Below are 12265 nucleotides of genomic sequence, written 5' to 3'. Positions count from 1 at the left end.
GCAGGAAGGGAGACGGTGATGAGTGTTTCTTTGGATCTAATGATCAATCCTGGAGTTTGTTCTGCTCTCGCTGCAGTTGCTCATTCACACACAATAACATAGAGACTGATCTCCCTGTGAAGCACATCATCAGGAGAATAGGAGTGTTTGTGGATCACAGTGCAGGAACTCTGTCCTTCTACAGCGTCTCTGACACAATGAGCCTCATCCACACAGTCCAGACCACATTCACTCAGCCGCTCTATCCTGGGTTTTGGGTTGATTATAAATCATCAGTGAAACTGTGCTGATGAATCTGAATAGACTGACGAGAGATTCTACCCATAATGCTTTGAGCTGCATGATGAATCAGTAACAGTGAGATGTTATAAGCTGTGTCCGAAACCGTTCACTCGTTCACTAATAGTGTATGGCAGTTGAGTGCACTATATCAGAAAGGAGTGAATGAAATAAGTGAACGGATTCGGACAGTGACGTATACACTTGCGTGTGAGACTTGGAGCTGTTGCATAAACATCTTCGTCACATATGTACTTTTATATTACATGTACCTTATTTTAGAAAATAATATTAATAGCAATAACACTCAAAATGACTTTATATTGTAATTATACATACCTCCACGTCAGCTTTGTGGTTTCATCGATGGTATATTATTAATTTGTTTTGTAATGCTTTTATGTTCATAATCATATTAAAATACTGAGAACAAAATAAACACACATTAACACGTTCATAATTTGATGTATTTATTATTTTTAGTATCTTGAAACTCTCCCGAGCAGCGTTTTGAGCTCAGATAAGATAATGTCGTAGAGCGCCCTCAGGCGACCGTTAATTTTACATCAGAATGATTAACGAACATTTTTAAATTATCCACCAAATTATCATCATTTTTGTAAGTTAACAATCAATGACGCCACCTCGGTAAATTAGTAAAATATTAAACTGAGTTATTGCCTACATAATATGTTTTAATATAAACAATGTATGAAATAAACGTTAAAGCAGAAATAAGACAGATGTAAACAGCATCTCTCATTCAAACTCGCTTCCGCTCGCTCTTCCAGCTCGGCGGTTCTCCGCACTGGATTGTGGGAAATAGTGCTTCAGTGAGTGTACATCGGTTGTACACTCGAAATCAGAATGCATTGTGGGTAAAAAGTACAGCGGTTTTGCACTTTTGGGCCCCAATGATGGTTTTTGTAAAAAAAATATCCATATTCAAAACGTAATAATCACTTGAATCTAGCTTGCGCTCACTGTTGTAAACAGAAGCAGCTCCGGGCGGATGACGTATGAGGTCAGCTTTGCGCATGCGCCGCTCAGAAGTGACAAACGCGGAAGCGCAGCGGAGAGATCAAAACAAAACTACGGTCACTAATTAGAAGTACAAAACGAGGATTTTTTAGTAGAAGTAGAAGTTTTGAATATGGATATTTTTCTTACAAAAACGCATCGATTCGCTACAGGAGGCCTTTGTTCACCCCCCGGAGCCGTGTGAGACTTTTTTTTATGGATGGGCGCTTTTTATTTAACTTCTTTTGGACTGAAGCATGCAACACATGCTGAGTGCCATGAAACAGCTTGAAAGATCAAAGACCATTTTTAATATAACTCCGACTGGATTCGTCTGAAAGAAGAAAGTCATATACACCTAGGATGCCTCGGGGGTGAGTAAAAAGCAGCCTAATTTTCATTTTTGGGTGAACTAACCCTTTAAAGGTGAAGGTCCTTTTACTCCCATTACAGTTTTCTCAGGTGTTGCGGCCAATGCGTGATCAAAGTGCTCAGCTTCAGTTCTAAGTTTTGGCACTTCAGTTCTTTGTTTGCGTAAGGACCTCCCCCAACATGGTAACAGAAGTCACACCCATAAAATCCATTGAACTGTTTAGTGTTCCTTAGAAGTGGGCGGGTGACTGAATCAGAACTACATATAAGAGCAAAAACCTTGGAAGTGTGCTGAGTCTTTCCATTTAATACCATATTTTTGTAGAACTGACAGTTCATCTACGAATGGCCTCAAAAATGTGAGCATGTAGGGCTTTTTTTCCCCAAACCACAGACATGGAAGACAGATATTTGCCTTGCGTTCTCTAAGCTCGAGCTCTATAACCTGGCACTGTATGGGCCAGATTTGGTTCTTGGAGCTCCTGAACAGTGGGATTCCATCACAGTTCCAATTTAAAGATATGTCATCCTCACACATTGCACCAGATTCCTTAAGTTTCTGATACTCTTCTCCACACTGGATGTCTGAAATGCTATCTGAAATCAGCCAATCTTTTTGAAAACTTGTTTGTTTTTCCTCAAGCAATGTTTTGATCTGTGAGGCCAAACTAAGAACCAGGAAAAAAATCTGAATCAGTTACTGTAAGACAAATGTCACACTGTAGCTCACCAGTATTTCTCCCTAAGTAGTTTTCACATGCTGGACAGTAGAAATGGGGTTCATAATTTCCATACTGACCATAAGCTTTTCGGAAAAGATATGTGGTTACTGGTAGCATGCCTGGAAAATGCTCATTGAAAATTGTCAGTAGATGGTAGAAAGTCATATACACCTAGGATGCCTCGGGGGTAATTTATGGCCTAATTTTCATTTTTGGGTGAACTAACCCTTTAACAGTTGCAAATAAACATTCATTAGAAATTTATAAAAGTAATCAAAAAGTAATCAAAAGTAATCAGTTACATTACTTTAATAAAGTAATTGAAAAAGTTACACTACTATTACATTTTAAATAGGGTAACTTGTAATCTGTAACCTATTACATTTCCAAAGTAACTTTGCCAACACTGTGTGCATGCGTGTGTGTGTGTGTGTGTATTTCCCATTCATTTCCTATGGGTGCCCATTTTTGGGCACAAATGACAAATTAATAAGTTTTTTTTTTTTCAACCACATAACTTTGTTAACTTAACTTTGTTGTTTTTTTGTTCAGGTGGCAAACTTACGAAAAGTAGCCAAGTCTTGAACCTCTCAGATTAAGGAAACTATTTAAAAAAAAATAAAAGATTTTGCCCAAGTTTGTCCTGAATGACGATTGAGGGTTAAACCTTTTTGTCATCCTAAAAAACAAAGCGCTGCCTAATGGAGTGCATAGATCAGTGTGTAAAGCTTCCCATCCAACAGCACATAAATCACAGGTGAACACAGAGAACTGCGTTTCATGCGTTGTTTACTGTAACACAACAAGGAGAGAAATACATCCTCTGGCGACAGTGGGCATTTAACACATGTACATTCATCACCTCTCAGCATCAGATAAACTTCTCTGCTGTTAACAAACACCAGAACGCAACACAGCGCGCATCTGTCTTAATAGAACAGTTTTAACAGTCACGATTCAAACAAATAAACACCTGTAACACAACAAGGAGAGAAATACATCCTCTGGCGAGAGTGGGCATTTATACACATGTACATTCATCTAAAAGAGCATACAGAAATGAGAGATAAACCTGTGTTTGATTCAAAGAAATGGCGTCAGCCATGCAGCGCACATGTTAAACAAATTGCATCCAAACTCCACAAAGTTCATCAAATACGATCACAGTCACTTAACATCTTGTTACACAACATCATTAACCGTTTATCTTAATATTATTTGTGAAAGGGTGTGGTTTCACAAGCAAGGAAAATTACCCCAAATACTTAATATCGCCACAAGAGGTCTCTAAACAATTATTAAATTAACAAAAACACAGTAATTTTGGTGAAAGTTATAACATTTAAAGTAACATTTTTAACCCTGTTACAAGTGCACGAGTTTCAGATATTGGGGGACAGATTGGCCATTTCTAATTATTGGGGGGGACTTGTCCCCTCAATGTCTCTGCTGGTTACGGCCCTGATATATATATATAAGAGTGCAGATGCAAAAAGCTCTAAATGCCGTCTGAAATTTTTTTCTAAAATTAGCATTTTTATTACATACATACATACATATATTAAATATTGCATAAATACAAATATATTGCATAAAGTTTTCTGTTAAGGTTAGGTTATACTATTTACTAGATGTAAATAGACTAGATTTCTGCGCGTCTCCACCAGGGCTGTTCCCCTAAATTTGGAATCATATCACACCAAGCAATTTTGGGTGAAATGTGCAGTTTGTCCTGTCACCAGCTGCTAAATACAAATCTGCTTTCGCTGGCTAGCACAGAGCCAGAGACACAAACATTTTTAACTCATTATAACCAATCACATACGATTCTGTTGAGCTTATGAATGCAAGGACCAATCAGAGGCGTTCAGATGAGTCATCGCTGGCTAACTGAATTCTCTGGCTAATTCTCTCATCAGAAACAACAAAGTGAAGATGTACGAATGTAAGTAAGATATTAATTTCACAGTGTAAACAGCTTTAGAGATTATTATGGGAGTTTTTGAGAGTGCTTGAACTCGCTGGACTGAAGTGAGTGCACCCTCAGATTCCAGATTTTCAACAATCCTAACAGATCCTAACAAACCATACATCAATGGAAAGATCATTTATTCAGCTTTCAGATGATGCATAAATATCAGTTTAAAAAATTGACCCTTATGACTGGTTTTGTGCTCCAGGGTCACATATATGTATAACTGTTATTATTGTAGAAGTAATACTGAATGGATGAGTTGATGCAGTGTTTCTTTGTCATGTCTGCAGTGAATATCTGCATCAGTGGAGATGACGGGGTGTTTGAGTCTGTGTTGATGTGTTTGTGAGTGATGATGATGATGATATGAAGGTGGGATGTCTGTGTTAAAGAGTCTGGTTCCTGTGCGTTTCCTCATGCTCGCCACTCACCTGGGGCACGTTCAAGCTCAAACCGGTGCGCAAAGTTTTGCTATGGTTTCCGGTTTGAACGACATGTTTCCTGGAAACGGAGTGCAATGGGGTTTGAGATGCGTTTTCTCTTGTTTGGTGGGTGTGTCAAACATGTCAGCCCAATCAGCAGCAACATGTATATAAACCACGCGGTATTAAAGAGACAGCTGGCACAATGTAATTAACATCCAAATAAATTCACAAGAGCAAGAATATTGTTTGCACGTTTATTTACTTTAAAGGCAAAATAACTGAAATAATAAGAGCACATGTATAGATCTGGAACTTCTCTAAGTCTGTCTCAATATAATTTAGTAATTGCAATGTCTTCTGGTCCATATCCTTTCCTTAGGAAGGTGTGCTAGACACTGATTAATGTAACATAAAAATATTATACATATTTATATATTTTGCTATTGTATTGTGGAGTGACACTTTCATAAACTTTTCTATACTCCTCTGATTATATAATGGTAAATATTACAATATCATAGCACAACAACGTGTGAGCGTGTGTGTGCGAGCATGTGTGTGTGTGTGTGTGCGAGCGTGTGTGTGTGTGTGTGTGTGCGAGCGTGTGTTTGTGTGTGTGTGTGCGAGCGTGTGTGTGTGTGATTTTTCCGTACATTTCTGCCATATGTACATTAACTGACAGTCACCACTGATAAGCTACCACTAAATATTGTAGAAACCTAATTTGCTGTAAAGTTGCTTTGCAATGATTTGTATTGTGAAAAGAGCTATACAAATAAACTTGAGTTGAATTTAATTGAATTGAACCTTATTGTAGTGTTGCCAGATTTCTGTACATTGCATTAAACACATTTAACCACCAAATAATCATAATCGTGATTTAAGAAAATATTCATATATTATTTGAAGTACTTATACATAAGTATCTGTTGTACTGCTGATTTAAATGAAAAACAACAACTCTGTACTACATTGATAAGAATCTAATTAATCACCTTTGAGAATAACGAGAATTACTAAACTCAGTCGTAAAGCACACGTTACAGTAATCTGCAAATAATCTTACAATGCAAAAAAGTCTTTATTTTCTTCATGCATAATTATTTTTAGGCCTACATCGGTTTATTTTTGATTTGTGACCCAAGCATGTTTTATGAGATGGATGCAGATCTGAATTATTGATGGAATCTGATGTAAATCCCACAGGCGTGTGTTTCGGCGAGCACAGAGGAAAACCTGCCTCAGGCCTTATGCTTCCTCTCATTAATTAATATTAACTGTGATTATTAAAGGACTAGCTCCTCTTCTATTGATTACAGTGACTAAACTAATGATGGAGTCTGAAGAGGAAAAGTCACATACTCTGTACAAAATCAGTTTTATAATACATTGTAAATATAGATTATTGGAGATTATTTCAAAATAATTCATGTTTACTTAACACTTCTATGTAATGCTTTGTGAAATGCACTGCATTTTTCTGAGTGGAAAAAAACAATTCTAAACCACTTTTTTTCACATCAGCTGCAATGACAACAAACATACAATTCATTTTTGTCACAAATGGCGTTTATTTAAAAAAAAGAACAAGAAAAGAGGAAAAAGTCGCAATGTTAGCTGTGCTGTTTCTGCACAAACAGTGAGATATAAAATAACAGAGCTTTAAAGTCAGCATGAAACAGCAGCTAAACACATTCAAGCTCGTTTCCAGCACAGAATAAAACATGAAAAAGTATAGATATCAAGTTATCATCTCACAATTATGAGACCATTGTTATTTCAGGATTCTGACTTTTGAGTTTATATCTCACAGTTATGAGAGAAATGTCTGAATTGTGAGAAGAAGAAGTTGCAATTACCTTTTTAGTTTTTTTATTCTGTTGTAAACTCACAATTCAGAGCAAAATAGTCAGAACTGTGAGATATAAACTGACTTTTTACTCGCAATTCTGGGTTTAAACCTTACAGTTCTGAGGGGAAAAGTCAGAACTGTGAGATAAAAGTCACAATTACTTTGTTATTTTTAAATTCTGTGACATAAACAGGCTTCTGTACTAATGTGTAACAGAATGCATCATGAAACAAGACTTGATTTGCTCCATCAGGAACTGATTGATTGGATGAAAGGTGTTTCTACTTGAAAAAAATAGGACTTTTCATGTTGACTTTAAACTCTCGTCACACACTGAGTGTCTGGAAGAGATTTATAGACACTGACGATCCTGTCTTTATTTTTGAATATGTCTAAAACAAACATGATCTGCGTTTCATTTGCATGTTGATACTCCGAGTTTTTCTGCATTTGTGACCCTGGAGCACAAATCCAGTCATAAGGTCAGTTTTTCGAAATTGAGATTTATGCATCAGCTGAAAGCTGAATAAATAATCTTTCCATTGATGTATGGTTTGTTAGGATCGGACAATATTTGGCTGAGATACAACTATTTGAAAATCTGGAATCTGAGGGTGCAAAAAAATCTAAATATTGAGAAAATCATCTTTAAAGTTGTTCAAATGAAGTTCTTAGCAATGCATATTACTAATCAAAAATTAAGTTTTGATATATTTACAGTAGGAAATTTACAAATTATCTTCATGGAACATGTTCTTTACGTAATATCCTAATGATTTTTGGCATAAAAGAGAAATGTATAATTTTGACCCATACAATGTATTGTTGGCTATTGCTACAAATATACCCCAGAGACTTAACACTGCTTTTGTGCTCCAGGGTCACATTTATGGTTAAAAGAAATGTTTGCGGGAAATGTCTGGGTTTCTCAAGATGCAAAAAGCATCGCTACGCATTAAAAACAAACCAACACAATCACCCAAAACGACATAATGAGCGTCAGTCTACGATGTCACGTTTAATACGACAACAAACAAATAAACTCTGAATAAAAAAAGAAAGGAAGAGCAAAGCCGGTTTTTCCCGAGTAACTGGGAAAACAGGGACAAAGATCGAGCAGCAGAGAAACAATCGGACGTCTCCAGTGTTTCTGTGCGACCACCTGAACTATCTGAGGTCAGACCGATCTAGCATTAACACAATTATTGCACTGGATTCCTGCTTCTATCAATGGGCGGCAATTATAAATAAAGCAGTAATGTCAGAGTGAGATGAGCATCGAGGGAAAGAGTTGGAGGAAGAGTTATTATGGATTATGGACTCAATGTATTTTAGTTAAAAACGTCTTAATGCTGGATTAGTTTCAGCTTTGGTCTTCTCCAGATGTTAATTGATGGACTGGAGTGTCCCGCCAGCACCAGAGCACAGGCTCCCCAGGCCATCTGCGCACATCAGTTATATTCAGTCAGCCGTCTGGAAATCAATCTGATCACGTTTAATAAGACACCATGGCATTAAATCAGTCCTGCTCTTACTGTGCTCAGATCATCAGATCGCATTCGGTTTCATCACACGATAAATGAAAAAGTGCACTGCAGAGCATCCATTGCTGAGACACTGATGCAGTGCTGCATTTCTCCAAACCTGATGAAGAAACAAACTCATCCTGAGCACATTTTCATTTTTGTGGCGACTGGTCTGTGCTGCACCTGATATATCAAAACTAATCAATATAGAATTGAATCAAGAGCTGCAATCAAAACGTGTATCAATATCTAGCTATTTTTGTCATCATCCGAATCTCCCGACATTGACTCCGGCTGATCTGCAGCTTCACGGTGAACCATGGTCATGTTGACTTTCGATATTTACCACATGAGCGCGGGCGAATATGACGGGCAGCCCGAAGGCGGACACCACGATGCCTGTGGTCAGGAATATGGCCAGCTCTTTGCAGGCGTTGCTGGCCGAGTCCGTGTCATCCACCACGCGGCGAGAGATGCAGTATGGGATAGGTGCCAGGATGTAGAAGAAGAGCAGGAACAGAGGCCAGTACGCACTGCACGCAGACACAGCGTCAGCAGACGCTCCGCACACACACACAGAGAGAGACAGGAGAGAGAGACACTCACTTATAGACGGGCAGAGCGCAGCCCAGCATGAGGAACATCAGACCGATCGCTCCTCCAAACGACAGGCTGATCAGAGCTGAAACAACACGCTTCACATCAGAACAACACACACACTGAAGACGCTCTTCTGCTCACCAAGCCTGCATTTATTTGATCAGAAACACAGCAAAAGCAGTAAAATTGTGAAATATTTTTACTATTCCAAACAGCTGTGTTCTATGTGAATCTCTGTTAAACTGTAATGTATTTCTGTGATGCGCAGCTGTATTTTCAGCATCATTACTCCAGTCTTCAGTGTCTCATGATCTTCAGAAATCAGTATAATATGCTGATTTGCTGCTCGAGAAACGTGATTATTATTATCAATGTTGAACACAGCGGAGTACATTTTATTTCATGATTCTTTGATGAACAAAGATCCAAAGATCAGCATTTATCTGAAATAAGCTTTTGTAACAAAAGGAAAATATAAAACAAAAACAGATTCAAAATGCCTTCACTTTTCATTAAAGTCTATAGGATAATTGAGGGAAATCATGTCATTTACATTCATAGTGTTGCTATTATGACATCGTAAATTAAAATATGGGCAACTACATGTGTAAATATTCGTATGCCCATATATAAGTCATAGAATTGATCTCTTTTGTCATCAGCTATTCAACTAAACTGTCAAAATACAGTTTTGCAAAATACATTACACAATACAAAACACATTCAGTAAAAGCTCAGCCAAACAAAGGCTTCTTGCCCAGCAGCGCTAATCATTTAGATGTTGTGCTTTAACAACTAAATAACCAAATGTTTCTATTTATGTCCTTTGATAACACATTAGCTGATGCATCATCATCATCATCACATGCTAAACTCATAGCCAAATACAGCATGTTATATTCAACATTGTTGCACATATTCCTATACATACATACATCAAATATATATATATATGAAATAATGTAACATTTGTAAGTTCCCTGATATTCCCAATTTGAAATATCAGTCCTGTTATGTCGTCTGATTATGAATTTGCTCAGATTCATAATGATATCTCACACACACACACACTCTCTCTCTCACACTCACACACACACACAGGTAAAGCCGCTCACCTTTGATTCCCGCCATTGCGCAGATTCATATGATCAACACTATAATTAATAGGTTGAATAATTAAAGCTACAGAAACTCCTCGCGCTTCCGCTCCGCCGCACCGCTAGCGCTGCCCTCCACACTGCGCATGCGCCGCGAGACCACTTCCGGTGACCGCAGAACATCACAACGAACAAGAGTGTAACAAACACATCAAAATGAACAACGGATAGACTTTATCCACATATCACATTAAATAAATGTGTTAAACAAAGACCGGTGAAATATTACATTACCAAAGGAATGCATATCGTAGATTGTTTTTTTTTCACTGTTTAAATTAATTATTTTTGTATTATATTTTCCCCGTGTTAAATTATTCTTTGTTTTGACATGGAAACGTTTTCTAAATCCTTTTTATTTAAATAGTCAGACAAACAAAAAATCTCTTGTTGCTGATTGGTCCGAAGTCTCTCTATCTCTCAGGCAGCTTTGTTGTCATAAATAATAAACATAAATATAACAATGGCACACCATTAATATTTATATATATATATATATATATAGATAGATAGATATACCACATATGGCGTGTTGTGTTCATAAATGATTAATGATGTTCTAAAAACGAGTAATCCTCGTCTGTTTTCTGCGTAACACAGCGCGCCCTGCTGGACGAACCGGAAACCACCTTCTGCAGCTTCCGCGGTTCTTTCTTTGTTTTCGGTGTCACCGGAAATGGTGTCCGTTTGTGTGTCGCGGCGCCGCGGAAGGTTCCGCGTTGAGATGGCAGCGGTGCAGTGTTTGAACTTGAACTTTTACCTGCTATACTCACCTTTGTGGATAGCCTGTAAGCAGTCATTGTCTCCAGCGATGTCCCTTGTTGACTCCACTTTGTTAAACACCTGCAAACCTGTGTGTATCATACCGTCATTACCTGGATACTTACCTGTGTTTGCAGTGATGTGTGCTTTCTGCCATCTTCCCAATGTGTGCACTCCACTTCCCCTGTGAAAGAAAAGGGCATTTATTATTACTCCTTAACCATTTCAATTAATAATCATTGCAATACTTACCTTTTTCTCCAACTGCTCAGTAAACACCTGTCTTGATTCGGTATCCTCTGTTTCAGTCTAGTTTATGTCCTGACAATAATGTGTGAATAAAGGGTGACAGATTTAACATTTTAATGGCTAAACTATTCATTTACCAGTTAATTACAGAGATGACCTTTTTGTAATCTGCCAATAAAACAATAGCATTTAAACAAATAATAATTTTCCTCTTTTTTACCTCTGTTATCTCAGACAGTGTAACAGGATGAAAAGGCAGGGAGATATTCAGTATTTTGCCAGCCAGTGAGGGAGAGCCGGTCTGATGGTTTACACGCAGTGATTTCAGAGCCTGGCTGCTCAACAGGAGACATCTTGGTTCAGGAAGATGCGAGTGTAGGTCAGAACAGCCCCGTACACCCTCAACCAGGTTAGTAGACCAGCTAGAAAGTGGACAGTGACATGAGTTTGGGTATATTCAGGGCGACACATTTGCTTTAATCAGAGAAGTCCCTATATTGATATACTGGTACTAATTTCAGTATCGTACAGAAAAAGTGCACTCCTGAGTGCTATTCTAAAACTATGAATGCATAAATCCAAATCACACTAAACAAATATCATGATCTGTGGTTAAAAACCATGTATTTTACTAATATGCCTCTGTATTATAGCTGTCTCTAGGGATGAAACAGATGACAGTGACAGTGATGTGGAAGAGATGGATACTCATCACCCACCTTCAGAAGCGGAGTCTGAGGTTCCACTCACATCTGACACTGCTCCAACTGGACCTGATGGTATGTCTTTTTTATTTTACATGTAAAATAGGCAATACTTACAAAGCTCCCTATATCCTTGCACTCTCCTCGCTGTCACAGTTGTCTGGTCTCACAGTTGGCTATGCTTACTTACCTGGTTCCTACCTGTTTCCAAGCTCCCCCGATGACCTGCTCCTCAGCTCCTACACTCCGCTGTTCTCCTAGGATTCCCTGGAAAAGGACTCATTACTCCTCACAGATAAGAACCCAGAACCCTTGCCATTCCCCTAATACTCACCTGGATCAGTTGTCTTGCTTACATCTGCCTGCTCGGTTAATAAACCTGCTGTTGTGTGCACTTACCTCCGTGTACCTTTGTGTATTTGCACATTTATAAGTGAACTATAATTGTCCATGAAGGCTGGAAGTGAAAAACTTATATTCAGATGTGCAGAATTATTAGGCAAGTTTTCTTTTACAGATAAAATGAGCCAAAAAAGAGATTTCACTCAGACTGAAAAGTCAAAAATGATTAAATGCCCATGAGAAGGATGCAATACTAGAATTTGCAAAGTTAAGGCATGAC

At 38.1% G+C, this 12265-nt stretch overlaps 1 protein-coding gene and 1 long non-coding RNA gene across 2 annotated transcripts; one reads left to right on the top strand and one right to left on the bottom strand.

Annotated features, from left to right (window-relative positions):
* Positions 1 to 7: 7 nt before the first annotated feature.
* Positions 8 to 4734, top strand: LOC107653099 (uncharacterized). The gene is made up of 3 exons (XR_001630181.1): positions 8 to 149; positions 2419 to 2420; positions 4719 to 4734. It is a non-coding gene; the product is annotated as an uncharacterized LOC107653099 (long non-coding RNA).
* A 2021-nt stretch (positions 4735 to 6755) lies between these two features.
* LOC107705062 (leptin receptor overlapping transcript-like 1) lies at positions 6756 to 10030 on the bottom strand. The gene is made up of 5 exons (XM_016508192.1): positions 9887 to 10030; positions 8778 to 8853; positions 8518 to 8704; positions 8045 to 8087; positions 6756 to 6763 (listed from the first exon to the last, which is right to left on the bottom strand). Exons 1-5 carry the CDS (start codon positions 9900 to 9902, stop codon positions 6756 to 6758), a joined length of 330 nt encoding a protein of 109 aa, XP_016363678.1. The 5' UTR covers positions 9903 to 10030.
* Positions 10031 to 12265: the final 2235 nt, after the last annotated feature.

Source organism: Sinocyclocheilus anshuiensis, unplaced genomic scaffold (genome assembly GCF_001515605.1).
Source record: "Sinocyclocheilus anshuiensis isolate Anshui unplaced genomic scaffold, SAMN03320099.WGS_v1.1 scaffold2525, whole genome shotgun sequence".
Taxonomy (NCBI): Eukaryota; Metazoa; Chordata; class Actinopteri; order Cypriniformes; family Cyprinidae; genus Sinocyclocheilus; species Sinocyclocheilus anshuiensis.
This window is presented reverse-complemented; position numbering and strand designations above follow the sequence as displayed.

Excerpts from the sequence above, each read along its gene's own strand:
- LOC107705062 (XM_016508192.1), bottom strand. Across the intron at positions 8,705-8,777 it reads TGCGCTCTGCCCGTCTATAA|TGCGTACTGGCCTCTGTTCC; the intron begins GTGAGTGTCTCT and ends GTCTGCGTGCAG. Across the intron at positions 8,088-8,517 it reads TATTCGCCCGCGCTCATGTG|ATGGCCTGGGGAGCCTGTGC; the intron begins GTAAATATCGAA and ends TGATGTGCGCAG.